Genomic DNA, 26,650 nt, shown 5'->3' on the forward strand with positions numbered 1-26,650 from the left:
GTAGGCCAGAAAAAATAATACAGAAACGCGGTCGAGTTGCTTTGAGAGTCGTCCTTTGATTGTTTTCCGTTGCGACGCCCGATTGGGAGGAACCGCTGAGTCAGCAGTACCGCAAGCTCGCATACCCAAAACGGACTAGTGCCGGCGGTCAGCGATTTTTTTTTTCTTTTCTCTTTTCAGATTCTGGACAGACGACCACCAACCACATCTCACCCCAATTTTCAATCCCCGACTCACTCATCGACACAATGGCAAAGGACCGGGCTGAGAAGAAGGAGAAGCGCGAGAAGAAGGACAAGCGCTCGGAGAAGGACGGCGTCAAGAAGGAGAAGAAGGAAAAGAAGGAGAAGAAGGACAAGACTGCTCTTACCAATGCTGTTGAGCAAGAGTTGACGTCCAAGGTTCTGGATGGAATTGACCAAGCCGAGAAGACGAATGGCGACGTCGAGGCCGAGGTTGAGCAGATGGAGGTCGACGGCGCCCGTCCCGTCGGTGCTCTTGTGCCGTTTGCCAACCCGCTTGTCGAGGACAAGTCGGCCAAGAAGGTCCTGAAGAGTGTCAAGAAGGGTAAGTTTTGAAGCGACTTTCCTTTATCATCCAGACTCCGAACCCATTCAACGCTGTTTCGCAAAACCGATTGGCGCGCGGTCGGAAATGCAGTCTGGATTCGAGTCAATTAGAAGTCGACATTCATTACATGATACTAATATATCTCTCTTGATAGCCGCCGTCAACAAGTGCCTCAAGCGCGGTGTCAAGGAAGTCGTCAAGGCCCTCCGGAAATCGCCTGTCCCCGCTCCGAACGAATCTTCGCCTCTCCCCAACGGTGTCGTCGTGCTCGCAGGAGACATCTCGCCCATGGACGTCATCTCGCACATCCCCCTCCTTTGCGAAGACCACGGTATCCCCTACGTTTTCGTCACATCGCGCGCTGAACTCGGTAACTCTGCTGCTACCAAGCGCCCCACGAGTGTGATCATGGTTGTGCCCAAGTCGGCCGCCAAGGGCAAGAAGGGCGAAGAAGCCGACGACGGGGAGGATTTCAGCCAAACATACGAGGAGCTGGCTAAGCTTGTGCAAAAAGAAGCCAAGAAGGCAAATGTCTAATTACGCGCTTTTCCTCATAACTTCTGTTTCTCTGTTCCTTTTTTTTTTTTTCCCTTTTTTTTCTCTCCGGAGTCTTTTCTGCTCTGTCTTGTCACTTGCTATTGATGTACAGATTTATGATGTTTGACAAGGCAAGGCATGTCTTTGGGGTCTGTCCTGGGTTTCTGTTTATTGATCTGCCACTTGCAAGTTAGGCGTTTTCATCTTGGTGTATGAATGGCAGGGACAAAATCAATTCAATCTGATGACATTTAATCAGTACTCTTTACTTTTATGACGCTCGATACGATGTTGTAACAACATCCTCCTTTCTGTCCAGCGTCAACCCAAACCCCAAACACACCACCACAACTCCAATCTGCTCCAACACAACCATCACCAGCATAATAGTCACATTCCCGGTGAACATGTTAAAATCCCTCCTCTGTCCAAAAACAGACAAATAGGAATACACAAGGCGGATCAGAATAAGCGGCATCGAGACGCTAACAGCAAACAACAGACGGTGTTCACCGGCCTCAATGCTGGAGAAACGTGCGCCAACGAGAAGAAGCAGGATACCAAGCCCCAACCACGCAACCAGGAACAGGACCAGACTGGCTTTAGTCTTGGAGTTGGACATGTTGTGCATGAAATCGGTGGTTTGGGTGGTGCCGACGATGCTGAGTATGATAGCAATGAGGGTGATGGTTCCTGTTGCTTTGAAGATAAAAGGGTGGATAGAGTGGCTGGCTGTGCGTTTGATGGAGTCGTTGCTGTTTGCTGTCAGTTTGGTGGGTTGCAATGCAAAATGGGTGGGTGTTTTTACACTCTAGATAGAATGCTGATACAGGCTTGGATCATGGGCGAGAGCGCGATGGAGCTGCACACGGCCCAGGTGATGTAGAGGTTCTCGGAGATTGGGTTGCTGATTGTCGCGAGGTAGCAGCATGATCCGATCACTTGGATGAGGGAGAAGATGGCGAAGAAGATCCAGCCCGCGCTCCTGGTGAAGCCATGGTGAAATGCCATCCACAGGGCGATGAAAAGGGTGGGGATGTAGACGAGGAGGGCGAAGATAGAGAGGCCATGGCGATAGTCGACGGCCATGATATTGCAGTGGGTATGGGAATATCAAAGTACTGCGTGCAGATCATAGAAGGGACATCAGGGCTGGGTCACATTGCATTTATTTATGCTTTGGCAGCCGGAGAGGAACAGGAAAAGCTGCGTGAGACTGAGGGAAGCCCTACTGATTCCCTATCTGGGAAGTAGAGCGAACAGCCAATCAGAGGCCGTCGTTGTTCGCTCAGCAGACCCAATGTGGTTAGACTCAAGTACCGACTGTCCAGCCCCAGTTGAGCATCACTGCCTCATCCTTCCCGACTCGCATGAGCCGATGCTTATAGGCATACAAGGCAACCGTGTGAAGTAGGCATTCTGACCATCCTATACACTGACGAATACTTTTCTTTTATACCTGGCTGCTGGTCTCTGTTAACATATATAAAATGGGTGAGTCTCTTCGTCCCACCATCAGCGTGGCCAGCTAACTCGTCTCTAGTCTACTGTGGACCGCCATCTAAAGCCTGCAGAGCTTGCCGACAGCGGAAGATAGGGGTAGACCGTTCCTATTCTCCACAATTGGCCGCAATGCTAACACCTTTACTCCGTAGTGTGACCAAAACCCACGTGGCTGTCGTCAATGTGCAAGGGCCCGACGGCCTTGTCCGGGATACAGAGACTATGTCAATCTGCTGTTTAAAGACCAAGGCAACTGGGTGCGGAAGAAAGTCGGCGCACACAGCCAAAGGCAGCCTTCCCCAGAAGAAAAGCTTTGCTCACCGGCGACTGCAATTGATGAAACAACCTCATTAACTCTGACGGATCGAGTCCATTCCCAATATTGTACGCTTGTTTTAGCTGCTCCACAACAGGATTCTGTTTCAACCGCACCGCACTTCATCTCATTCTTAACGCCATCCATCGTACCAGATCATCGTGATCTTGGAATTGCCGTCTTTTTCCAGCAACATACGCAATCCCGCCCGCTGCAAGAATACAGCGATCCGAACCCTATGTTCCTCGACTTTGCAAGCACCATCTTCCGCACCAGTAACAACCAGATGATTTCCGCCTGTATCAAGGCAGTCGGCCTGGCCAGTCTAGCCAACATCCGATCTGAAAAGCAGATTCTAACACAAGCGAGAAAGGAATACGTCGAGAGCCTAAGACTGGTCAACAACGCACTCAGAGTGCCCTCCGAGGCTGTGCAAGACTCGACCTTGCTCGGGGTGATGCTGCTGAACTTCTTCGAGCAAATCACATGCGTCGACGGCCATTTCGTGCACATCTGGACGCAGCATGTGAACGGGGCAGCTTTGTTGGTGAAACTGAGAGGGACACACCAGTTCACCTACAAGGTTGGGCTGCAAATGTTCCAGCACATTTGTCAGAGTCTCACGACAAACTGCATTCAGACTGGGCTCCCTGTTCCTCAGCATATAATTGAACTCCGGAAGCAATGTGCCCAGTATATCGACAGCGAGTCACCAATATGGCTCATCGGAGACACAATGATCAAGCTCACCTTGCTGCGATCGAGAGTGGCCAGCGGGTCGAATAACGATGACGACATGGATCAGATCCTGCAGGACGCCCTGGATCTAGACCTCGAATTCAAGACCATTACCACCCGTCTCTCAGCCGAGATGCCCTACCACACCTGCGTCGATCCCTCAGAACCCCAATTCTACAAAGGAACCTACCACATCTACCCCACCGTCTGGACCCTATACGCATGGAATAGCCTCCGAAGTGGCCGCTGCCTCCTCCACCAGCTCATCCGATCCCAAATGCTAAAGGGCTTTAGCGCCATCCCGCCCCGATTTCTATCACCCGATTATACCTCTATTTTCCAAGAGTCCCTCGAGAACCTCCTCCAGATGATAAACGACATCCTGTGCAGCGCCGCACAGCTAATCGGCTGGATACAAACACCGAACTTAACACCTGAGAAGGATCCAATTACGGCCGGCGCAAGACTCCTTATCTGGCCGTTTTACGTCGTCATCCACATATGCACTAGTATGGGGCTCTTTGCGACCATTCCTGGAATTGACAAATATATGATGAATGTTCTGGCAGAGGTGGGTCGGCAAACTGGGATTCTGGCAGCCACCCTGTTGTCCTCGTTGTTGGCGGACAGGAATTTGCTGCAGTTTTTACCAAAGCTCAAGCAGAAGGGATTTCGGATGGTAGAAGGCTAATCAGGGTGGATTGATTTGACGTATCCTTGAGGGTATATAGCTAGGCAGTTGGTTAGAAGTTCGGAGTTTTAATATTTGTTTTTGGTTTATCAGCGAGGAACAAGAGGTTTGAACCAAGATAAGTCGTTTAATTCCCTCTGCGTATGCGACACGGGAACGTCTTCTTCGCGTGAACCAATGTAACTTCAACCATAAACAATGTCCTTGCTAGCCCAATGCTTAACTGAGGCGAACTCTTGGCTAGATCCATCCTTGGAGATCTTCTGTCTCCAGTCAAATGACCTCACGTGGCATTCTGGACCGGGGCAAAATATACCTCCGTATCTCTTTAAAATGCCCACCAATGAGCCGTTTTCCTTCCCGAGTCTCTTTTTTCAGTGTTATTATTATGCAGTGATGCATCATCGCACGCCGGAGAGTGGCCTTTGCCGTGCGGAACATGTTACCCGTTTGGGAACGGTGGATTATTGCGTCACCAAGATGTGCATCGCCTTGCATAGAGTACACAACTTACTATACTAGAAAGACCTGTCAAGTGTGTCGATACGGAGTCCGGAAGCTTCAATGATTAGACTGGATGATCATGATGCTCCCGAGATCGAAGTTCTTTTTGAATACCGAAGGCTAACAGGAACAGGCAAGAACAACAAGCTACCATGGAACGACCAGAGCCAAGTTTCGATCTACGTACCACGAACAACAACCCGAAAGACCGCCGGGTTGCCGAATATCAGATCCCGATATGCTATGCCGGTGCGGCTCGCCGGGGTTGATCGACATGGCCGCTGATTGGTTGTCGGTGCCCGGTTACCCGGTTAGGAACACTCTCGAGTCCATTTCCTTGTTCCGCTTCGATCTTATTCCGTTGCCAGGAATATCGCAGAGCATGAGCTCTGCTTGTAGAAAGGCAGAGCATACGGAGAAAGCACAATGGTGTCTGGCAGGGCTTTCTGGATATACTACTTCATATCGACTGACAATGATTGACGACAGGGATGAAAGAATTCTAGAAAGAACATCACCGCTACGCAACTACCCACATATCTCCACTTGCATGGTCTTATTCAATCAAACGGCTCCATTGGCTAAATAGCTGCCTATCGTCAATGGTGCAGGGAAAGATCCGAACTGCCACCACTTCGGGTTAATCGGCACCAGGGTAAAGTTTTGAACGCTGAGGGGGTGGGGGTGGGGGCATAGTCTGTACTACTATGCACCAAGTCGACGACACAATGGACGAAAACCTCTGTATAACGCGTTGTACATACCCCGAAAGGCTTCTGTATACGCAACGAGACCCGCTAATCCCGAGGCCATAGAGGTATATAAAGGCAGTCACTGTTGCTCATTTTTGACTTCCTTTGGTCGGCATCACAAACTTTTTTTACTCTGCTCTACATCTTCTATTCGAACTCCCTAACGATAACTCTATCTTTCACAACCGAAGAATCCGCTGTACTAGCTCATGGCCGTGACTCGCCCCGGAAATATAGGCAAGAGGCTGTTGCCTCATGTCATCGACCATCTGGGTCAGTTCTACCCTGACAAGATTGCCGGTTCCATGCCCAGGAACAATTCGACTCTGGATGATGGCTTCCGGGAATTGAATTATAAGGAAGTTGCCCACGCAATCAATTATACTGCCTGGTGGATTGAGAAGAAGTATGGCCGCAGTGATAATCACGATACCCTGACCTTTATCGGTGCCAATGATATTCGGTACCTGGTCATCATCGCGGCCTGCAACAAGACTGGTTACAAGGTAGGTTCTGACTGTAGTAAAAGAGATAAGACGGAGCAGATGCTAATGCATGGCAGCCGCTGCTCTCATCAACCCGGAACTCGGACGAAGCACACATGAGCCTTTTCGATGCTACCGACTGCTCATGCCTGGTATATACTGCCGAGAGAAGCCAGAAAGCGTTCGAACTCCAGAGCCTCCGTCCTGGTCTGGATGTGCAGGAGCTCCCTACCTTTGCCGAAATGCTTGAATCACAGACCTCCTTCTACCCATTCTCCAAGACGTACGAAGAAATCGAGGATGACACGGCCTTTATCATCCACAGCTCGGGCACAACAGGTACGAAACTCACCATCCTCATAAAGGCATTCCTGCAGTTACTGACTAGAAAAAGGACTACCTAAGCCGGTATATCTCACTTTCGGCTTCATCGGTGCTCTTGAGCAGATCCCCTCCCTGCCTGTTCCCTCAGGACGGATTTGGGGAATGCCCTACATCCTCGACCCCGGCAACTACATAATCACCACTACACCGTTTTTTCACCTCATGGGTCTTACTGTTTTCTTGCTATCTGTTTTTCATGATATTCCATTCCTTCTTGCTCCCGACAAGCCCATGTCAGCCGAGCTTGCGACAGATATACTAAACGTGGCCAAACCAACGGCCGCAATGTTCCCACCATCCATTTTGGAGGATATGACCAAATCTTCTGCTTCGATGGAAGCACTCTCTAACCTGCGATATGTCTTCTTTGCTGGTGCACCTTTGTCGCCGGAAGCAGGAAACCATATTATCGGACACACCCGCTTGATCAACTGGATCGGAAGCAGTGAATCTGGCTACATGCCTACCCTGCTTCCTGAGCACGAGGAAGACTGGACGTACTTCAATTGGAATCCGTCGTACGGCCTCGAGATGCAGCCCAGGGGCGAAGGCCTCTATGAACTAGTGATACCGAGACCCGCTAATATCGAAAAACATGCCATCTTCCACACCTTCCCGGAATTGACTGCCTATAATACCAAGGATCTCTTTGCGCCGCACCCGACTCGGTTCGGTCTCTGGAAGTACATTGGCCGTAATGACGATGTTCTTGTGCTCAGCAACGGAGAGAAGCTCAACCCGATCACCATGGAGAAGATTGTCGAAGGACACCACTTGGTTTCGCGGGCTCTGGTCATCGGCCAAAGCCGGTTCCAGACTGCATTGCTTGTCGAGCCTAACTGGCATCTCTGGAATGAGACAAAGCCGGTCAATGAACTCATTGAAAGCATCTGGCCTACGGTTCAAGAAGCTAACCAGGCCGGACCAGCTCACGGGCGAATAATGAAGAACAAGATCGGTGTCGCTTCTCAAAGCAAACCGTTTGGGATCACGCCCAAGGGCAGTACTAGGCGCCGGCAAACCATCCAGGACTATGCTGATGAGATCGATGCCATTTACAACAGCGCGGATGATGGGGGACCTGAATTCGAATTGCCCCAGGACGCTGATCTGTCGACCGTTACGGCGTACCTGCGGAACATTGTCTCCCATGTCCTTGACATCTCAAACCAGTCGGACCAAACTGATTTCTACGCGGCTGGTCTTGACTCGCTGCAGACGATGCACCTCAGCAACGTTCTTCGCAAAGCCTTGCAGTCTCACCAATCCCCAGACAGCCCCCGCTCCATCGCTTCGCAGGACATCTATGCGAACCCCACTGTCGAGCTCCTCGCCCGTCTCGTCTATGGCCTGATGCGTGGTTCCGTCGAGGGCGGCGCGTCCCGGACCGATAAGATCAACTCGCTTCTCGAGAAATACACCAACGACCTTCCAGCACAGACGCAGGATGTACACAACACGAGTGACCAGCACGCAGTCATACTCACTGGATCAACCGGCTCTCTGGGCAACTACATCCTCAGCGCCCTCCTGCAGGACCCAACAGTGATGAAGGTGTACTGCTTGAACCGCTCTGAAGCCCAGGAACGGCAAATAAAGAGTTTTGCAGAAAAGGGTCTAACCTTCGGTCCCGACGCCCAGAACAGAGTTGAGTTCCTCCAGGCCTCATTTGGCGCAGAGCGATTCGGCCTGTCTGCCGACAAATACACCGAGATTCTGCAAAGCGTCGACACCGTCATCCACAACGCCTGGCGCGTCGACTTCAACATCACCGTCGACTCCTTCGAAGACGTACACATCCGCTCCGTCCGCCGCTTCGTCGACTTCTCCCTGCAAAGTACCCACCACGCACACATCCACTTCATCTCCTCCGTGGCCACCATCGGCGCTTGGAAAGCCTCCAACGGACCTGCAGTCCCCTCCGCTCCCATCGAGAACTCTGACGTCGTCCTCCCCCAAGGCTACGGTGAATCCAAGCACATCGGCGAACGGATCTGTCTCGAATCCTCCCGCCGCTCCGGCGTACCAACCACCATCCACCGCGTGGGCCAGATCGCCGGTCCGACGAGCGAGAAGGGTCTTTGGTCTCGTCAGGAATGGCTCCCTACTATCGTCGCGACGTCCAAGTCGCTGGGTAAAGTCCCTGATGCACTGGGCTCGACTCCCATTGACTGGATTCCCGTCGACTCGCTAGCATCCATTATGCTGGACTTGATCAGTACCCGCCGCGAGACACAATCGCATTCCGACTCCCGCTGCGCGGTATTCAACCTCGTCAACCCCTCCGTCACAACCTGGGATACCCTCCTTCCCGCCATCCAAGCCGTGTACCCCGTGCAACCCGTCCCAATTACAGAGTGGATCCGAGAACTCGAGAAAATCGAGAACCCGACTGCGGAGGAGATTGTGGAGAAGCCTGCGCTCAAACTACTCGATTTCTACCGTGGTCTGGTTGACGATGAGGAGGGGGCGTTGTCGGTGCCGATTGATGTTGGTGCGACGAAGGAGGCGAGTAGGACGATGAACTCGCTGGGAGCTATTTCGGAAGAGTTGATGGCGAATTGGCTGGTGCAGTGGGGTTTTTAGTGGCTGTACTGCATTGTAATTGATTGTCACTGCATGGTTGAAGTTACTTGATTGGTATTCTTGGGCATTCACTGCATTGGCGAGTATTTGCATAATACACGTATATAGATATTGCGGCATAGAGGAGTTTTGAATGCATTGGTTTGTTACCTTATATTCACCTTAGCTGTATCCGCTATACTCTCACTCCACGACTTCATCGTTTCATCCATCACAATATTTTACACCACTGCTGTGACGGCTCACATATGATAGCTCACATGGTGGTTCAACACTACGGCAATGGATGATACATCACAAACACCATCCAGTCATGTCGCCAACAATCCTCTTAAAACCTCTTCATGACCTAGATAGATTTCCTCTTCTTCTTTCTTCTCCAGATTCGATATTCTCGTCGATGGCTACAATAGTTTAGATAGGAATTCAGTTCGTTATTATCTACTATTCCGAGCCCGTGACAACTGCTTGATTTCCCAGAGGATACAACCGTTCTGTCAAATTGCGACACGCTTTTACCAAGCTCTAGTCATCAGATGATCTGACAACCAAAAGAGTTGTCACCTAGCCCACGAGTTCGCAACGCTCGATGTCCCTTTACTTTCTCAAGAAAACCGGTTCTATAACAACCACAGGACGAGAACAAAAGATAGCTCATATACTATGAGCTTTAGTTTCCCCGTCCAAGATGGACGTATTTCATGGTTGAAATTGCATCCAGGCGAGAAAGACACATTCCAGTATGATTTCGATGTCCTTCTAAAAAAAAGGCGACTAGGTGTCTAATCAGCATTAGTGGTATTTCTTAGATCAAGAATGGCTCACTTAGGGCTTTAAAGTGCGCTTATGAGCTTGGAAAGATGAAAGACCACTGTTTTCAGTATAATACTTTCTCCTCAAACAAAGAATATCCGGACTGGTCTTCTCATATCCAAAAGATCTTGGTGCTCTGCTCTTTTCCCGGTTTGATGACCTTTTTTTGCAGATACCTTAAGTCTCAGTATGAACAGTCTCTATATCAACGGCAGAATATAACCGGTGTATCTGCAGGCATGACTGGCTCATCGGGGATCCATGTGTAACAACCATCTTCCAATCTACCCCTAGGAGTAAGGACTGTATTCTCATATAAAGGGATAATAATCATCCAACTCCTTTCGTTGATAACCCTTGTAGGAACAGGAAATTTCCCAACAGTCCAGATTAGTCTCTATCAATAATAAATCGTTTGGTCAGCCTAGTAATCTAGGAGGGTATCAGGAGGGAATTGAAAACCTTCTCCAGCACTATGTCACCTCCCAGCTCGCACAACTTCTTGGTCAACTCGTCGCTAGAGTAGCTTATCTCGTGCGTGTTACGATCCCACGAAGTGCCAGCCTGAGGTAACAGCGCTTTGATTTCTTCTCGAAGATCCTGTGCTTTTTCGCTAAGCTGTAATGAGATCCATTCCCTTCGTGGCGGTATAGGACTCGGGACCAAAATCTTAGGCCTCAAGAACAGCATAGGCACATTTGGACTGTAATCCCAGCAGTCGTCGACAACTGCTGCAAAGCCCTTGTACAGTCTAGCTCCAGAGGAAAGAAGAGTTGCACCCTCAGCCAAGGGGATGACAACTAACCAGTCTCCTTCGTGCCTGGGGGAGATATTCATTGGTCGGGTAAATTTGTAGACGTTCCATTCAAAGTCTTGTTCCTGTTGACGCGAATATTTGGTTAGTGAGATTTCTGGGGAATGAGGGATTGGGAAATTGGAACTTTGGGAATTTTATCCAACAGCGTAGTTAATTTGGACACTCTCCGCGCCAACCACTGGCCTGCACACAGGTTTGTACTCTGAGCCCATATTTTCCAATTAGTGGCATCTGGTAGGAAATCTTTTGCAATATTGTCTACCACAAACTGGGCTTCTGTGGTCAGTGGTACAATGAGCATGTTCGATTGTGGAAAATTCGGTATAAGATCGTGAGTATCGATGATTGTTATCGAATTATTACCTTTGCAATTGAACAAGAAGGCTTAAAAGTATTCAACAAAAGTCGCGTGATATTAATATGGACAGGAGATAAGATCCAGGTAATGTATTGAAGAGTTATAGGAGGCGGGTTCTAGAGATAACCGTGTAACTTCTGTATAGCATCTCCATGATGTTCGTGCACTGTTTGCTATGAATCTTCAGGTCAAGTACTAGGAAATAGGCTCTTCATAGCGGTCTGTCTGCGCTTCGTAATTGGCCATAGTCTGGCCCATAATCCCAGCAGACTTCTAGACCATGGGAACCGACCACAACCACTAGCCCGCGTCCATTTTCGGAAGCGTCACCTGCATCTTTTTATGAAAGAAGTGAGCTCCTATTTTCTCTATATTCAATACAGGGGAGCTTGGGACAACATAGTTCAATGCAGAAAATGCGCGTGATTTTAAGAATGCTCGACCCCGTGAGGACGCCTTTACCTCAATACCACTCGTCTATCCAATCCCTGCGCGTATTTTTCGATCCCTGTTAGCATCGGCGCTTGGCTGGCAGGGATATAGATTTTGATTGCTCGTTGGAGGATACGTAGTACTTTTTGCATGCATCTGGAAGGCCGACTTTGCGACAGCCGTCACCCAGCATGATAGCAATGGGTCTGAAGCAGGGAGCCGACTCGTCTGACAGGAGCCGCATAATGTAAGCCTGTCAATTATTCCGCCTCCGAGCTTGATGGTGTCCACCTTGTTCCGAGTCCTTGGCTGATGTCGAGCGCCAGTTTCCCGTCCGACTCGATCGTGGAACTGAGAAGGTCTGCCTCTGGTCCCTGTCAAATCGTTTAAATGATTTTCTATTGGCGGCAATGTTTGGATCATGTAATTTAAAAGCGGAAGTCCAAGCTGGACTGGCAAACCGATGGTGTTCTTGGTACCACTATGTTTGGTTTTCCATGGATATCCAGAATACTATAGCCTTTACTGACCAGCCAAACTAATAGAGCTAAACAAAACTTAGCCGCGCTTGCAGGTTGCCGCTATATCTGTCAGAAAGTTGAGGGTTCATTCCGGTTGGTCCTTATCGAATGTAAGACAGGAGGCGTTCAGGGGTTATCCCAGACAATGCCAAGGGTATTTTACCGACAGCATTTGATAAGCTATGAACGGCGGAGGCAAATGGGTTGTGTCTGTGCGTTATTTGCAGGTAGTGGCGATGGTCTTTAGTTGGCTCGTTGAACATAGACCAAGAAGAGAATAGCATACTACGCAAATTTGTGCAGCTTCGTGAGACGCCACCTATATATATATAATATACATGTATATATGTTCACTATATAAAGAAAAAAAAAAAAAAAGAGAGAGAGAGAGAGAAAAGAGAAAGGGAGAGGAGAAATCTAGGCAATTATTTCTGTCTCCTGTTAGTTGTCTGCAGATACATAATTCTTTTTCTAATCAATGCAAGTTCAAGGCGGGAGTTGGATTACCGGGCCTACCTAACACGGCCAGACCTGGTACCGAAGGCAGTGCGCTTTATGCTTGATACAGGCCTCCTAAGCCAGTTTCAAACTCTACCAACCACATACCGAGTCACAACAACGGACACGAAGCAACTGGCAGCATAGTGCAGCTGAGGTTAAACGCTTGCAGAAGTAGGGAAGGAAACGAGATAGTATCCAACAGGCCCATGGACCTTCGTGGCCATGGGAACAGCAGTACAAAAACAGTAGCACGGGACATACAACATGCGGAATGAGATATCAGGATATGTGTATAAAGGCGACGATGTACATAGCGACTACCATTACGGCGGCTTACCCGGCTGCCCCGCAGGACCTGCCGCCACTCGGCCTATAGGGCTGACAGATGCGTGTATGAACAATAATAATAATAATAATAATAATAATCAATGCAAGGTCGTAAGCCCCATGCTCGTGTTTCCAGATTCCAGCAAGGTGACAATAGCTCTTAGGGTTATGGCCCACCCTCATATAAGCTTTATCATTCAGGTCTTCTACACACATCTACGCTGGCAATCGAAGCTCGAAGAGTTGGCATTCCTGCCCTACGTCTAATTATCGGTCCAACCTTTTAGAATAACCCCTTTATCAATGTTCACAGAAGTTGGCTCGTATCACCGAGGAAAACCTTTGATTTTAGCACCTTCTTAATACAACGAATGTGCATGTCTACTCTGGCTTTGTCCTTCAATGAGTGCATATACACTCTCAGTTGAGAGAGCAGTCATGGTTACCCTGTAGGAAAAATAGCCGGCGTATTTGTAGTCATAGATGGCTCACCGAAGATAACTGCTATGCATTCCTCTATCAAATGGCCCCATGAAAAACAGCTGTGTCTTTATATAGAAATTACACGCACCCAACCCATTGGGTTGGTGACCTTCTTGGGTGTAGAAAATTCAATGATCTTGCTTTTGAAATTCTATCGACGACCACTCAGTTAGTTCGTCAATTGCACAGGTGGTTCAAGGGAGGAGAACCTTGTCCAGTCCTACCTCTCGTACCAACGCGCGTATCCTCGGCGTCATGGCATCACCAACATACTCTACTTGACCTTCATTGTGTTTATCGTGATTCTAGCCTGAGGTAATATGGCCCTGATCTCTTTCGGATGTTCTCACCGGTTGGAGAAAGTGGTGCTTGATGTACCTTGGTTGTGATCTTCCTTTGGTGCAAAGTAAGGTATAGATGTCACGAATATTATTGGCACATCAGGGACATATTCTCTATTGCCTTCAAGATAGGCTCAGAATCCTTTCTCCAGTCTACCCCAAGGAAAGACGGTGGCGCTATCAGATAATGGAACAGCAATCATTCAATGTTTTGCTGTTGATCGGTCTGGGTCCGAAAAATTCATGTTTGCTCCAGTCGACATGCTGTCAAACACATATTTGGTCAATAAAATCTAGACAGGAAACATTGCGCTCAGGAGGGAGGGAAGAACCTTGATATCTCCCACCAATCAGAGATCAACTGGGACACCCTTCTATGCAAGGCATTGCTATTATAGACCTTTCCCGGTTCGGTACCTGAGACATCTGATATTTGGTGCATTATAGGAACATTGATCTTTTCTAGGATGGCTTTGACGGTTGAGGTAAGCGGGCTTACTATCATGGTTTTTAGCTGGCGGTTGTAGTAGAAAACAGTGAGTTTTCGCGTGATCAGTATTTTGAACCATTCCTTTGCAAGACTCGCACGATATTTATAGATGCTTTACGAAAGGCACGTGATATGAATACGATATCCTGGTAATATTAAAGGATTCTAAGAGGCTGCCCTGTGTTACAAGCTCGGGGATATTTGCCGGTTGTTTGCTATGGAATGTCAGTTCCCGGTCCTTCCGATCTCCATTTCTGCTTGTATCATTTGTTTGCCGTAGCCTGGCTCAGAAGCCAAGCAACCTCCTGGGCGACGACGTAGTGAACCACTTGTCACTGGCGCTATGGCTAGAAGCGCTTCTCGCATGGCGGCGCTTCGCCTTAGAAGTGAGCTTTCTTTGTTGGCTCTTCGGTATTGTGCCTTGAAAATGCGTTTATTTTGGACGTATTGTTTAATATTTGCAAGGCAGGCACTATTTTTATATTGGCTGGTTAACCATTGACAAGTTGAAGAAGACACACTACTTCTAATGCGTCTGATAGGTGCGTTTATTTGCTTTGAAACTGTCTAGTAAGTACACTCCTGTTGACCATACGTGGACTGAAACGCGGTTTTCCAAGGCCTTCTTCAAAGATAGATATCTCCGGTATGTAAGCTGGTTGATATGTACCATTCCCATAGGTCGGTCGTCTCCGGTCTCAAGAAATTATTTTGAAGTCGGTCGAAGGCAGGGGTAAGGATCTAGAGGCAATAACAAGTACTTTATGCGATGAGTTTTGAACTAGCAACGGATAGAGGATATATTTATTTACTTATATTGCTTATATGCCTGTCCGGGATTTTCTTTCTTTCTTTTTCCGGTCTGCCTTCGCAATGGTGAAGGATATTAGGGTCGGGGTTATATAAAATCGAGCAATATATGTTGTAAGTGAACCTCAAATAATATAATCTGTAGAATTGTTAAATACATTATTGCCTCAATGTCCATTAAATATTCTAGAGAATTGCCCTACCCAATGGTCGAATCTGATATCACGTGCCTATCGTCGGGCAACCTTCAAATTGTTACAGAACTCGCTGTATCAGCCTCACGTGATGATACAGAGTTAAGACAGGCTCATTGGATAACAGCTGATGGAGAATATGCAAGAAGGAACAGGGATCAAATTGATATTCGGCGTATTGGCACCTGATGATCACGTGTTTCACGTGATATGCAAGGAGTATACTAATATACAAGACGGATGTTATACCATCAGCCTGGTATAGGTATACAAGTATACTATGAGAACATCATACCAGGAGAAGGAAGGATATATAAGGACACTCATTCATGTACTTAGCTTAGTTCTTCGCGATCAATACAAGTCATTCAGCATTGGTTACCTTCTAGTTTCTGACTCGTCCGCACTTAACCAACAACCCAGTATACGTACTCGGTTGGCCTTGTTTCTCTATTCGTTACCTTTACCGTTTCTATTTGTTGATTATCTTACGGAGCCTGGAGGGGGCGATATACCCATCAACACATACGACATACCGAACCGGACCCGGAGGGGCATTGAGCATACGATTACTTGGGAGACACTTAGGGTAAGTGTCCAGTCTCGAAATACAACTAACTAGAACCCTAGGTACGACACGAGAGAAGCCAGGTTGTGACACAAATCTCCTACCCCGCGCAAATCACGCAGAAGAAATGATAACTTCTTGAACAACACAAAGAGTGAAAGCTGCTATTTATCTGTTTTTTAGTTCAGTTAGGATGATGAATGTCATACCTCTTACGCCAAAGGCTGAAAGCATTCGAAATGAGATCAAGACCCTCGTTACCAACAATGCCAGCGTTGCATTTGAAGATGACTCTGGAAAAAAGTATTACAGCCTGGCTATAGTAACAGCAGTAAAGCAGTTGGCCATTGAGCTAGGGGTGTATTATACGGTCATTCTCCATCGTGAGCTCCTTTCCAAATACCGGACTGACATTTACAGGGCTGGGGCTTCTCTCTGCGGTACTTCACCCAAGCGAGGGAACTTATAAATGAAGGGGGAAAAATAATCCTTATTCCTTTAACGGAGGGTGTGGTCCTTCTCCCTGGGGGCAGAGTCAATGAGGGATTTTCGGCATTTATCCACAATAATCAATGTATGACTCCAAACGTGCGGGTGCTCATGCTTGGACCGGGCTTGTGATGATTGTCTTAGGAAATTGTATGAAAGGAAACAGGATTTGGAAATTGGAAAAGGCATACCTATCAATTAGTCATTTAACTGTAAAGGGACAAATCTTCGCGGGGCAGAAATGGTATCGCCAATGGTATTTGCGAGAAAATGTCAAGGATTTCTTGGTGAACATTCACATCATCTTGGGAGCTTGGTAACTCAGTTTGAGTGCTACCATCGGAATTGAAGACATAGTTTGATTCCGGTTCCAGCTTACCAGTTAAGGTGTTTGTGGAAGACTCCGTGGAAGATCGACTCGACATCTGTGGAAGAGCAGGAAAGAACCTTGGAGGCTGCGGTTTGCCGGGCAAGGGCTGAGTGACACCCCGGCACCTTTTCGATTCAATTGACAGGAATCCCTGGTTCCTCTTCCGGCCTCGAGGTACTTGTGGAGACTGAGGCGGCTCAGTAGCTGTCGCAGTGCCACGGTTCCGAGCCTTGTATTCATTGCGGATCGCCTCATAGGCACACTTCAACTCAACCCGGTCGCCAAGCTTGAGAGTGCTCTCATACGCATTTATAGCTTCAATCTCAATATCCTCTAGGCGCCCTTTCTCAAGCCTAAACACAAGTCAGCTCCGGATATCAGGTTGGAGTGACAGTCCATACTTCTTAGCATTAGTCGACGGCAACGCCAGGATAGCCTCCGTGTTCTGGATCCGAAGCCACGACTTGCCATACCAAGCCGCACGGGTGATCTTTTCCTTTTTCTTCTCGAGCTCTTCATCAGGGAGATTGGGGTACTCCCGAGTAATAATGTTCCATGCGGCTTGGGAGCGAAGCTTGGCAGAATTTCCGGTCTTTGATCCTTCTCGAGTACGGTGTATTTCCTCTTCAACCAATTCTGCTAGGAGAACCAGGATGACCCTGCGATGGATAGGACTAAACTTCATCTTCTCCGCCGCCTGTTTGTCCAGCAAGCACCGCTCGACAAAGCTCGCAGAGGTCGCTGTGGTTCCCCAAAACTCAGCCGGGTTTGCAGCCCAGGTGCGAACATCGTTGGCAAAGGTGCGGTTATTATAATCACTTAGTTCCCAGGCCTGGGTTATCTCCGCAAGGTGATCAACGTGGGCATCGGATAGCAATATCCCCTCTCGAGACCGGAACCTAGTCTTGAACCAATCCCTCGAGTTCTCGACTCGCGCCGTACGCCGCCGTGCTTCAAGAATTAGTATATCACGAATGTCCCCAACTGATTCCCTGGCTGAGAGAATTGCTTTTAATGAGCCGGCGGCCTCCTTAGTTGCGTTAGCTCGGTCGTAACTCAAGGGTCAATGGAAATCATACCATATCGCCAGCCCGGCGCAAAAGTTCCTCCAGTTCCTGGAGCTTCGTAATGATTGGGCTATCTAATTCGGTCCGATCCTAATCTCCCAATTAGTTGAAATTGTGTTATTAACTGGGAACGATTCATCATAATTCACCTCTGCGCTGCTAATGTTACCCATAGTCAAGTAGGTTTCAGTTCTGTTGCTTAGGGGTGAAGAAGTGTTACTGGAAGGTATGGGGATAATGATCTTGTCAATTCTGCTGCTGACAACAAAATACGAGGTAATACGTATGTGAAGCGGATAGTGTACAAAGTCAAAAAGGTGCGTAGAAAGTCGCGTATTGAACATTCCTCTCATTCAACAGGACTAGCCTCACGGTCTAGATCGACATCCATCATGGATCATGACTATTAGCTTATACCATTGGTCCTGTCATAAGTTAGAAGGGAGAAAAGTCCCCAGGCTAAGGCTTTCCTGGTCAGCCACGCAGTCTAAAATAGAATCTGGCAGAGACTATGATTCTGGGCTGATATTAATTCTCAAATCTACCCCTGGTCCAGGTCAAGAGTTTCCCGACCAGCCTCGCAGTCTGGATTGAGATCCGACAGGGATTATGGTTTTCAGCTTGTATCAAATCTGACTATAGCCCTCCAAGGCGATAATAGCAGGGATCATCGTGAGAGGAATACCAGTCGCGTCAAAAATAACACATAAAAACACAACGAACTATTATTTTGCTGTACACCTGTCTACTAAATCACGAACAATTGAAGAACATCATTTTCTCTCTCTTTTCCTTATTGACACTTACGTCAACAAGACCATATGTCTCACCTATCAGCTCTGCTCGATCGGCTACCGTCGTGGGCAAAACGCCTTGCCCCCGGCCCGCGCAACCCCGGCCAGGACACGAATTCCCCAGACGACATCCCTGTGCAGGAACCGGGGCCAAGGTGCGTCTCACCAGCGCTTTCAGATTACTCTCCTGGAATTGTTCTACTGCCCAGTCCACCTCCTTCATTTGCTACTTCCAGACCAGTTCCTGGATATCTGGAACAGCCATTCTCCGCCAACGAGACGCCGCCGATTACGAGAGAGCATGCGAAAGCTTCCGTTGGACATTGTGATATGAAAAATTTGCCGGGATACACGTGTTGTTTGCCAATTAATCGAAGGTCTGTCTAAGCTGCTAAGTCCTGGGAGCAACATCAGTTTAACTACTCCATGTTATATTCATTAGAAATGCGTCTGACCGGACATGAACATCTCTGCCTTCTTCACAGCCCTTATTTATGGACTAAAGTGTTCGGACCTACCCTCACGATGCCTTCCTCGTTCGATATCCTCAACGGCTCCAAGGCCTCTAACTCCGACGTATGCGAAATCGAAATCCGGCACACCTCCACCAAACAGTGCCCATACCACTCATTTCTCGCATTTCGGTACTCCAATGGCAGGTATACAGTGGCAAATATTACCCCCCCAAAGTTCCTGTGTCAATCTGAATATACGAAATTCAGCGTCAAATATCAATGCGCTAGGCTTCAAGAACTTGCCACCAGCATGTATAATTTGGGGAACCAGTTTACTGTTCCAGCTCGGATTCTTGTCTCTGCTCTCAATGGGTGTAAATGCGCGGAAAATGATTGTTGAGCTTGTTGCTTGTTTAGCCCTAACGTCGTGTAGAAATACCACCTTATAAAACTATCAGGATTGCATTCCAATATATTAAAGTACGCCGGAGACGTGTTATATATTGTTTACTATTCATGCTTTCTTTAGCTGCTGGGTAGCATTTCTGTATACTTCGTACTTAGCACGGGGAAATCTTTCAATATGTTGTTCTACTGAGATCGTCAATAACAAAGAAATGAGCCCACTATCAACTTCCAAGTTGCTAGAGTACGTATCTCAGACATCTGTCCATATTACTGCTTCGTCCAGAGGTGTTGCTCCAATGACCACAGCAAACAACTCAGGGTACGGAATACCGTAACAGGCAACTTCATGCCTCAGGCGTTAAAATAAATGCGGTGAGACGTGACGAGGACGGCAGAATAAAGGCGGTCGCTTATCAGCTCTCTAGCACCGCATGAGATACATCAACAAAGAATCCTCCATGAAGAATTGACGCGAATATCCTCATTTAAGATGAACCTTGGCGATGAGCTTCGCTCAAAACGCGCATAATGACTGTGATAGACTCAGAAGAGCCGACCGGTAAATGGACCTGTCAGCCGAATAAGCATGATGACAGTCCCGAGAATGCGAATAGACCGTGAAGCAAACAAATTATCTAATGCCACCTGCAAGGGGAATCAAGATCTCATGTGATGCGTCCGCTCAGTGTGTTGCTTTCTTTGCTATCAACAGATGATTGAACGGAAAATCCCCGGGTTGGACAATAGTTTCACAGCAAGGGCGAGTGCCGATCAAGAGTTGTCAGTGTCCTTATATTTGGACAGTTCCTCAGTTCTGTTTCTATCTGGGCTGAATATCTATCAGTCTCAATATGTATTTTTCTGCACTTATCCTTTTTCTGATCTCGTTGCTGAGCATCACGGCTGCCCTGCCGGTTTCCGGGACCGGCAGCAATAATGAGAATGGTCGTGCCGTGAACACCCTCTTCTCCAAAAATGGCATCTGGGTGTTTCATGATGGCTCTCGCGGCTCTCTCGTATGTCTTATTCTCTAGTCTGGGGTGTATAATGAAAAGTCTCTGTACTGACTCTTTAGGATCATATATCCGGCCTAGGATCCATCAACATCCCACCACCGGCAATCGACAACCCATGCCATCATAAAGGCCCGCTACGATGTCCTCCACTGACCCCGAACCCAGTGACGAGCATCCCGCATCGCAATAATTGCGTCAAAGAATCCAACCGATTCGGCACAGAAGGCACGCTCGATTCGCTGTGGAACGTCGAGAGGATTCTGACGCCGGTGGGAATACTGGTCGTGATGATATGGCTGGGGTTTGTGGCGGTTGGGCTTGTTGCTATTGTGGATTATGTGTGGATGCGATGGGGGAGGGGATGTAGTGGTTATCCAGGCGCTGAAGTGGTTGAAGTTGGGCATGAGGAGAAAGCAGAAGCTAATTAAGTTACAATTTGCTACGAAATATGAAAGGGCTTTCTTTATTCACTTGATGTCATTTATCATCAACGATTTATATACTTTAAAAGACACCTTCTCCTTCACCATTTACTCTCATCCACTGCCATCCAGAATGCCCAACAGAAAATCGTTCAAGAAGTTCCTGAGCTCCGAAGCCACCCGCGAATATCCCAGCTCTTCAACATGGATAATCAAGCCCAAGAGTTGGGGAAAATATGATCAATATACGAGTGACGAGGCCAAATGATAAGACCTCCAGTTAAGAAGAATGATTCCAACACCAAATTGCTCTTATGAGAGTCTACATGCAGATGGCCGACCTGAGTACCGAATTTGACCCCCCCCCCCGAGGAGAGAGCAGAGCAGGCAACAAATATAGCCCCCGAAGCTGTATTTCAAACAGTGCGGGCCGTCAAGCTATTTACGGAGAAGAATAGCACGGTTACGCCTGCATCGTTGGGCTATAGGGTAGATAGCCAGGACGACTGTGGCCTGGTGCCTGGTTTGTGTGCTATCTAGTATGAAATATACTTCCTGGGGTTAGGCTGGATGATAAACATGATCGATGTCGGTTGTTTTGGACGCTTCCTCGATCTGAGCGTGATATCAAGGGGGGGGGGCATTTGAATGTACACACGTATGTGCGGAGCATATTGCATATTTGCCTGCATACTGACTCTTGGTCGAATACAAACAACTCAAAGAGCTGGGCATTACTCCCTTATTGTTTGGATTGATGCATTTAGTTTGGAATCCAGAACTCAAAGAAGTGTATGTCGCATATACTGGGCTTCTCGCGTTGGCTAAAATTGTAACAGCAGATATGTCATCGGGTTCAACAATAAGACCCAAACGGGAGAAAGTCATCCGTGGTGTAATCGGGCTTTTCTTCAGTGGTGATTGGCAGAGGTTCCTGACGTCTCTTGGTACAAGTCTATTTCTGGCGATAGAGATATGAGCGGCTGGCAGCTGTGAGCACTGCATTATTGTTGCTTGCCACTTACACAAGAGAATGTTTAGTTTGCAAAGGGCCTGTATAGGATCAAAACCAGCGCATTTCACAATATTCAATTAAATACTACGACGACTACGAATATCGGGATTTGCTCGACATATAGAGAAATACTCCTTGTCCTCTATAGGCTCAAATATGAATCCTCAGAGAAGATAGTGCGGGCCTACCGCCGGAGGGTCGAGCCAACTCGCCCAAGGATACCCAAACAAACCCCCGCCCCGGTTAAAGCATCACATCAGCTTTATCCATCATGGATTTTGGATGGATTTTGGGTGTTCAATGACGGCTACTATTGGGTGAGGAATGCGGTTATCACTCACCATCCATTGATTCCTCTGGTCTTTTCTATCTCATGGATGAGCATAGCGATTGCGGTGACCAAAAGATTGAGTCCAAGCTTCGGCGGCATGCGGGATAAATCGTTGGCAGTCTCTGTACATACCAAATGTGGATGTCAGATTCGGGGATTTCAAATGTTGCGAATTGTCCGGGGAAAATCCGGCCTTTGCTAAATGTGGCAGCAATGGAAAATTAAGTTGGCGCTGAAGAAAGTTTTCTGGGTGGACGCCTATTCTCTGATTTGAGCTATACATAGAAATCATCGGAAACCCAGACACAGAAATTCTCACAAGTATGGTACAAACGCGACAGCTGTTGTGCTCCAAATGAGCACTGAACACTGAGAGAAACTTGGGGCAACTTTGCATGCGTATCATGAGACAATGTTTCCAGGATTTACATGGAACACATCCTAGGTTAGTTGGATTCCTTCTCTATCTCCCGCACAGATGTTTATACTCGTAATTTAGCCCAGCCAGCGCAGTACATGCGACCTAGAAATGACGTACGGTCTCATCTCAACATACAACGAGACCATCTTCCTAAGAAGGGTCCATAACGAAATTGAAGGCATTGGAATACAGGCCAACCAATCAGCATAGCAACAAAAGTGCAGTGACGAGACCAATGGTCATCTATGACTATCGAACAAATGACTGTCTAAGAGATAGTCTCTGGTACATGAGGAAGCTTGCATCACCAGGTACATATTGATGCATCCAAGAAGGGTCTGAGACTATCTGTGGATAAATCAGTAGCTACACGATTGCCGCATGTCTGGGCAGCACTGCAGTGCCTTTTCAAGATAAACTTGACAGTGCGGGAACAACCCTAACAGTAAAGGTCTACCTCGGCTTCCAATGTGTTTGGTTTGTCTTGGCGTCTGAAAGAACTCCGTGATAAGGAGATAAACCTCGGAGCATCTGAATACGGAATACGCGTGGTCCTTCATTCGGGCGGTTTTCACGGAGGGCCAGCAGCGGCGATACGGCCTGACAAACGAGCCAGTGAGACGAGTAATAGCCCAGACTGTTACTTACAAGAATCTCGTCCAATAAATTGGGCACAGCTGTTAGTCCTCGCAGATAGAATAGATCAATCAACTGTTATGGATCCATTTGACCCCTATACCCACCCAAGTACCCAGTAAGATGCTGCAGAATGCAGCTGGAATCTGCCACGACCACATAGCACGGAGGTAATCGCCGTCGAATGAGCGCCACATGCCCTTGTACAATTCAGGGGTTTTCTCACTCTGATGTCATGTGATATCTTTTGAATCTGGTTTTCACACGCATCCACTTTTGCTGACGGCCTGCCCCTGGGGGTATTTAAGGGGAGTGAGTATCCAACTTCCGAACGATCGGCTACTACTATATGTACCTGGCCCAGCAAGTGATTTTAGGCAGGATGTCTAGTGATCTCAAGTGATTTTTATGGAGTAACTATGTCCCATCAAAAATTATACATGGTGCCCGGTTGAGCCATTTGTCTTTGATCCTTCTTAGCGAGATGCACTATGGAGCTCTTGGCTCTTGGTAAAGTGCCCATGCGCAATTGCTTGCTCTGACTTTGCTCTCCGGGTATAACCTTGGCAGGGCATATCGGCAATGACTGACTTACTATGAGGTATGCCATACTCAGTACCTTGCCAAGATGATGGGGCAATGCTGATGTTGTCTGTTATTCGTCTTCAGCCAGCACAATTCTTCGACCTTCGACTATGCTCCCCTATGCTCGGGTATAGTCATCCAATGTGCACAAATATGCATAATCAAGCTGGCGACATGAAGTCATTCGGATGGATCGTCGGAAAATCCTATGACATCAATAGTTCACGTGATCCCACGTATCGCCGAGGAAGCCGAGATCTTAATTGGACGAGCACGGCTTCCCGATGAACAGCCGAAAGCCAAGTAATTCTGGGACGCGCACATTCCATGATGTCATCCCGCAGAAAAACCTTCGCGTGCCGATCGGTGGACCGAACTACGATGCTGCTTTGGGAAATCCGGTTTGGACCAAAATGACGATGATACGGTTATCTTTTCTAACCGATGCTGATTCATCACTGGAATGTGAATAGTACAAAATGTCCTGTCCTTCCTTCCCCAGACCGTTTTTTCTTTTGTCTGTGTGTTTCTTTAGTTTTGATACCCCCACAAACCTGCACAATGGCCGAAGCCACTCCGCAGGATCCTAGAATATCCTCGGATAAAGAGTTAGAGTCGTCCACTCCTAGCAGTGGACCCGAGGCTGCTGCAAAAGAAGACGCGGAAAAGCAAAGCACTCGCTCGGATGGAAAGCGCGAGTTGAAGGAGTCGGATTGTTACGAGATACTGGCCTTCTGTTGGCCCCGGTGGAAGAAATGGATGTACCTGGCTGCCATTGCTGGTGTGCAGGTGTCCATGAACTTCAACACCTCCGTCTTCCCCAATGCTGTGAAACCCCTCTCCAAGGCGTTCGATATCAGTGAGCAACATGCGCGAACGGCACAGATGATCTATCTGGTGACATACTCCATTGGATGTGAACTGTGGGCGCCGTGGAGTGAGGAGTTCGGTCGCTGGCCTATTCTGCAGCTGTCGATGTTTTTGATCAACATCTGGCAACTTCCCGCTGCCTTGGCTCCCAACTGGGGTTCGATTCTCGTCGCTCGTGGTCTGGTAAGTTCTGTTCATGACGGCACGACTTGAGCAATGAACAATGCGCTAATACCGTTCAGGGTGGTATTTCTACCGCCGGTGGTAGTGTCACTCTTGGTCTGATTGCCGACTTGTACGAACCCGATTCGCAACAGTTTCCTCTCGCGTTCATCGTCTTGTCCTCCTGCATTGGTACCAGTATCGGTGGTGTTATCGGTGGTCCGATCGGACGCTTCCTCAATTGGCACTGGTTCTTCTGGATCCAGCTCATGTTCGGAGGAGTTGTCCAATTCATCATGTTCTTCATGCCCGAAAGTCGTTCCACCATCATCATGGACAAGGAAGCCAAGCGACGTCGCAAGACTGGCGAGGATCCGAACATCTACGGCCCCAACGAGCTGAAAAAGCCTCGTGTCTCGCTCCATGAAGCCGGCAAGATTTGGATCCGTCCCTTCTACATGTTCGTCCGCGAGCCCATTGTGCTGTCCATGTCTCTCCTATCCGGTTTCTCCGACGCTCTGATCTTCACCTTCCTCGAGAGTTTCGCCATCGTCTACGAGCAAGGATGGGGTTGGGGTGTCCTGGGTCAGGCTTGGGCTGTCATCCCCATTAACGTCGCCTACTTCCTCGCGTACTTCTCCTACTTCCCGTGGTTCATACGCGATGAACACATCCGTCAAACCCAGGGCAACGATGCCATCCCCGCCGAACGCCGTCTGAAATGGCTCCTCTGGCTCGCACCCCTCGAACCCATTGGTCTCTTCGGCTTCGCCTGGACCTCCTTCGGCCGCGAGCGCAACGTCCATTGGATCGGCTCTATGATCTTCTCAACCTGCGTCGGTATCGCCAACTACGCCATCTACCTCTCCTCCGTCGACTACATGGTAGCTGCCTACGGTGTATACTCTGCCTCCGCGACTGGTGGTAACGCCTTCGCGCGTGACCTGCTCGCCGGTATCTCGGCCATGTACGCAACTCCCATGTATAGCAACATCGGCAACAAGTGGCACGTCGAGTACGCGTCGACCGTGCTGGCCTGTCTGTCCTGTGTGGTCGTCGCCCCAGTCTACGTGTTCTACTGGAAGGGTCCCTGGATCCGTGAGAAGAGTAAGTTTGCACAGACGCTTGCATCCGATCGCAAGGCGAATCAGGGACGGCGGGTTAGTCAGGAGCCTGCTGCGCCGTGAGTGTGAGCGGATCCTCTTTTCATATATATATATATCTTACGATGCACATGATGTACCCTGTACTGTAATACTGTATCTAAGGGATGGTGCTTGTTGGATAGACTAGACTAGACGGTGGACTAGTTAGATCAGCATAGAGCCTCTCGATAATAACAATCATGCATTTTTCAATACGGAGTATGCTGTACATTCTGATCTATTCTCCTTCCGTATCCGATATCCATCCCGAAGCAACGCATACCTACTATGTACCGTACATACCAATAAACAACCACAAGCAATCTATACGAGCACAAGCCCAAGCATGAGCAAAAAAGAAAAGACACGGACCCAATGTGGCAATACCGCCGCGCCCAGACTCCTTTAGTCCCTCCCGTTCAATCAACCATGCATAACTGCACGCACCATCTAGACCAACCCGGACGCAATACCAGCCAATCGCTTAGCCGCCCCACTTGCTGATTTCTTAAGCTTTGCCGGAGGATCTGGAAAGCTGATAAGATAGCCTCGGCTGTTTCCTTGGTCGCTGCTTTCGTGGACTACAAGGGGTCACGGCGAGGGTTATTGGAAATGACCATGGTACACGTATGTAGTTCCGGTGGATATTTTGGTGGATAGTACTATAGACTCGACTCATCCGAGAAAACGGCGTGCCTCCGAGGAAATTGTATCCGGTGGTGATGATTGGTGGCTTTCTAAGG

At 48.3% G+C, this 26,650-nt stretch overlaps 8 protein-coding genes across 8 annotated transcripts; 5 read left to right on the plus strand and 3 right to left on the minus strand.

The window, feature by feature from the left end:
- Positions 1–248: 248 nt before the first annotated feature.
- On the plus strand, positions 249–1,107 carry NHP2 (snoRNA-binding protein; the record flags this gene model as incomplete). The annotated part of the gene is made up of 2 exons (XM_043277115.1): positions 249–567; positions 725–1,107. The coding sequence occupies 2 exons, from the start codon at positions 249–251 to the stop codon at positions 1,105–1,107; spliced, it is 702 nt and encodes a 233-aa protein (XP_043135026.1).
- A 271-nt stretch (positions 1,108–1,378) lies between these two features.
- On the minus strand, positions 1,379–2,196 carry ACHE_30492A (uncharacterized protein; the record flags this gene model as incomplete). The annotated part of the gene is made up of 2 exons (XM_043277116.1): positions 1,379–1,862; positions 1,916–2,196. The coding sequence occupies 2 exons, from the start codon at positions 2,194–2,196 to the stop codon at positions 1,379–1,381; spliced, it is 765 nt and encodes a 254-aa protein (XP_043135027.1).
- Positions 2,197–2,597: 401 nt separating this feature from the next.
- ACHE_30493S (Zn(II)2Cys6 transcription factor) lies at positions 2,598–4,355 on the plus strand (the record flags this gene model as incomplete). Its single annotated transcript, XM_043277117.1, has 3 exons — positions 2,598–2,601; positions 2,651–2,706; positions 2,763–4,355. The coding sequence occupies 3 exons, from the start codon at positions 2,598–2,600 to the stop codon at positions 4,353–4,355; spliced, it is 1,653 nt and encodes a 550-aa protein (XP_043135028.1).
- A 2,227-nt stretch (positions 4,356–6,582) lies between these two features.
- Positions 6,583–9,066, plus strand: ACHE_30494S (putative secondary metabolism biosynthetic enzyme; the record flags this gene model as incomplete). Its single annotated transcript, XM_043277118.1, has 1 exon — positions 6,583–9,066. One exon carries the CDS (start codon positions 6,583–6,585, stop codon positions 9,064–9,066), a length of 2,484 nt encoding a protein of 827 aa, XP_043135029.1.
- Positions 9,067–10,084: 1,018 nt separating this feature from the next.
- On the minus strand, positions 10,085–10,716 carry ACHE_30495A (uncharacterized protein; the record flags this gene model as incomplete). The annotated part of the gene is made up of 2 exons (XM_043277119.1): positions 10,085–10,276; positions 10,342–10,716. The coding sequence occupies 2 exons, from the start codon at positions 10,714–10,716 to the stop codon at positions 10,085–10,087; spliced, it is 567 nt and encodes a 188-aa protein (XP_043135030.1).
- A 5,700-nt stretch (positions 10,717–16,416) lies between these two features.
- Positions 16,417–17,820, minus strand: ACHE_30496A (uncharacterized protein; the record flags this gene model as incomplete). The annotated part of the gene is made up of 4 exons (XM_043277121.1): positions 16,417–16,933; positions 16,982–17,610; positions 17,660–17,737; positions 17,797–17,820. 4 exons carry the CDS (start codon positions 17,818–17,820, stop codon positions 16,417–16,419), a joined length of 1,248 nt encoding a protein of 415 aa, XP_043135031.1.
- Positions 17,821–20,155: 2,335 nt separating this feature from the next.
- ACHE_30497S (uncharacterized protein) lies at positions 20,156–20,748 on the plus strand (the record flags this gene model as incomplete). Its single annotated transcript, XM_043277122.1, has 2 exons — positions 20,156–20,320; positions 20,380–20,748. 2 exons carry the CDS (start codon positions 20,156–20,158, stop codon positions 20,746–20,748), a joined length of 534 nt encoding a protein of 177 aa, XP_043135032.1.
- A 3,426-nt stretch (positions 20,749–24,174) lies between these two features.
- ACHE_30498S (uncharacterized protein) lies at positions 24,175–25,949 on the plus strand (the record flags this gene model as incomplete). Its single annotated transcript, XM_043277123.1, has 2 exons — positions 24,175–24,783; positions 24,843–25,949. The coding sequence occupies 2 exons, from the start codon at positions 24,175–24,177 to the stop codon at positions 25,947–25,949; spliced, it is 1,716 nt and encodes a 571-aa protein (XP_043135033.1).
- Between the last annotated feature and the right edge of the window lie 701 nt (positions 25,950–26,650).

The sequence above is a fragment of the Aspergillus chevalieri genome, chromosome 3 (genome assembly GCF_016861735.1).
Source record: "Aspergillus chevalieri M1 DNA, chromosome 3, nearly complete sequence".
Classification (NCBI taxonomy): Eukaryota; Fungi; Ascomycota; class Eurotiomycetes; order Eurotiales; family Aspergillaceae; genus Aspergillus; species Aspergillus chevalieri.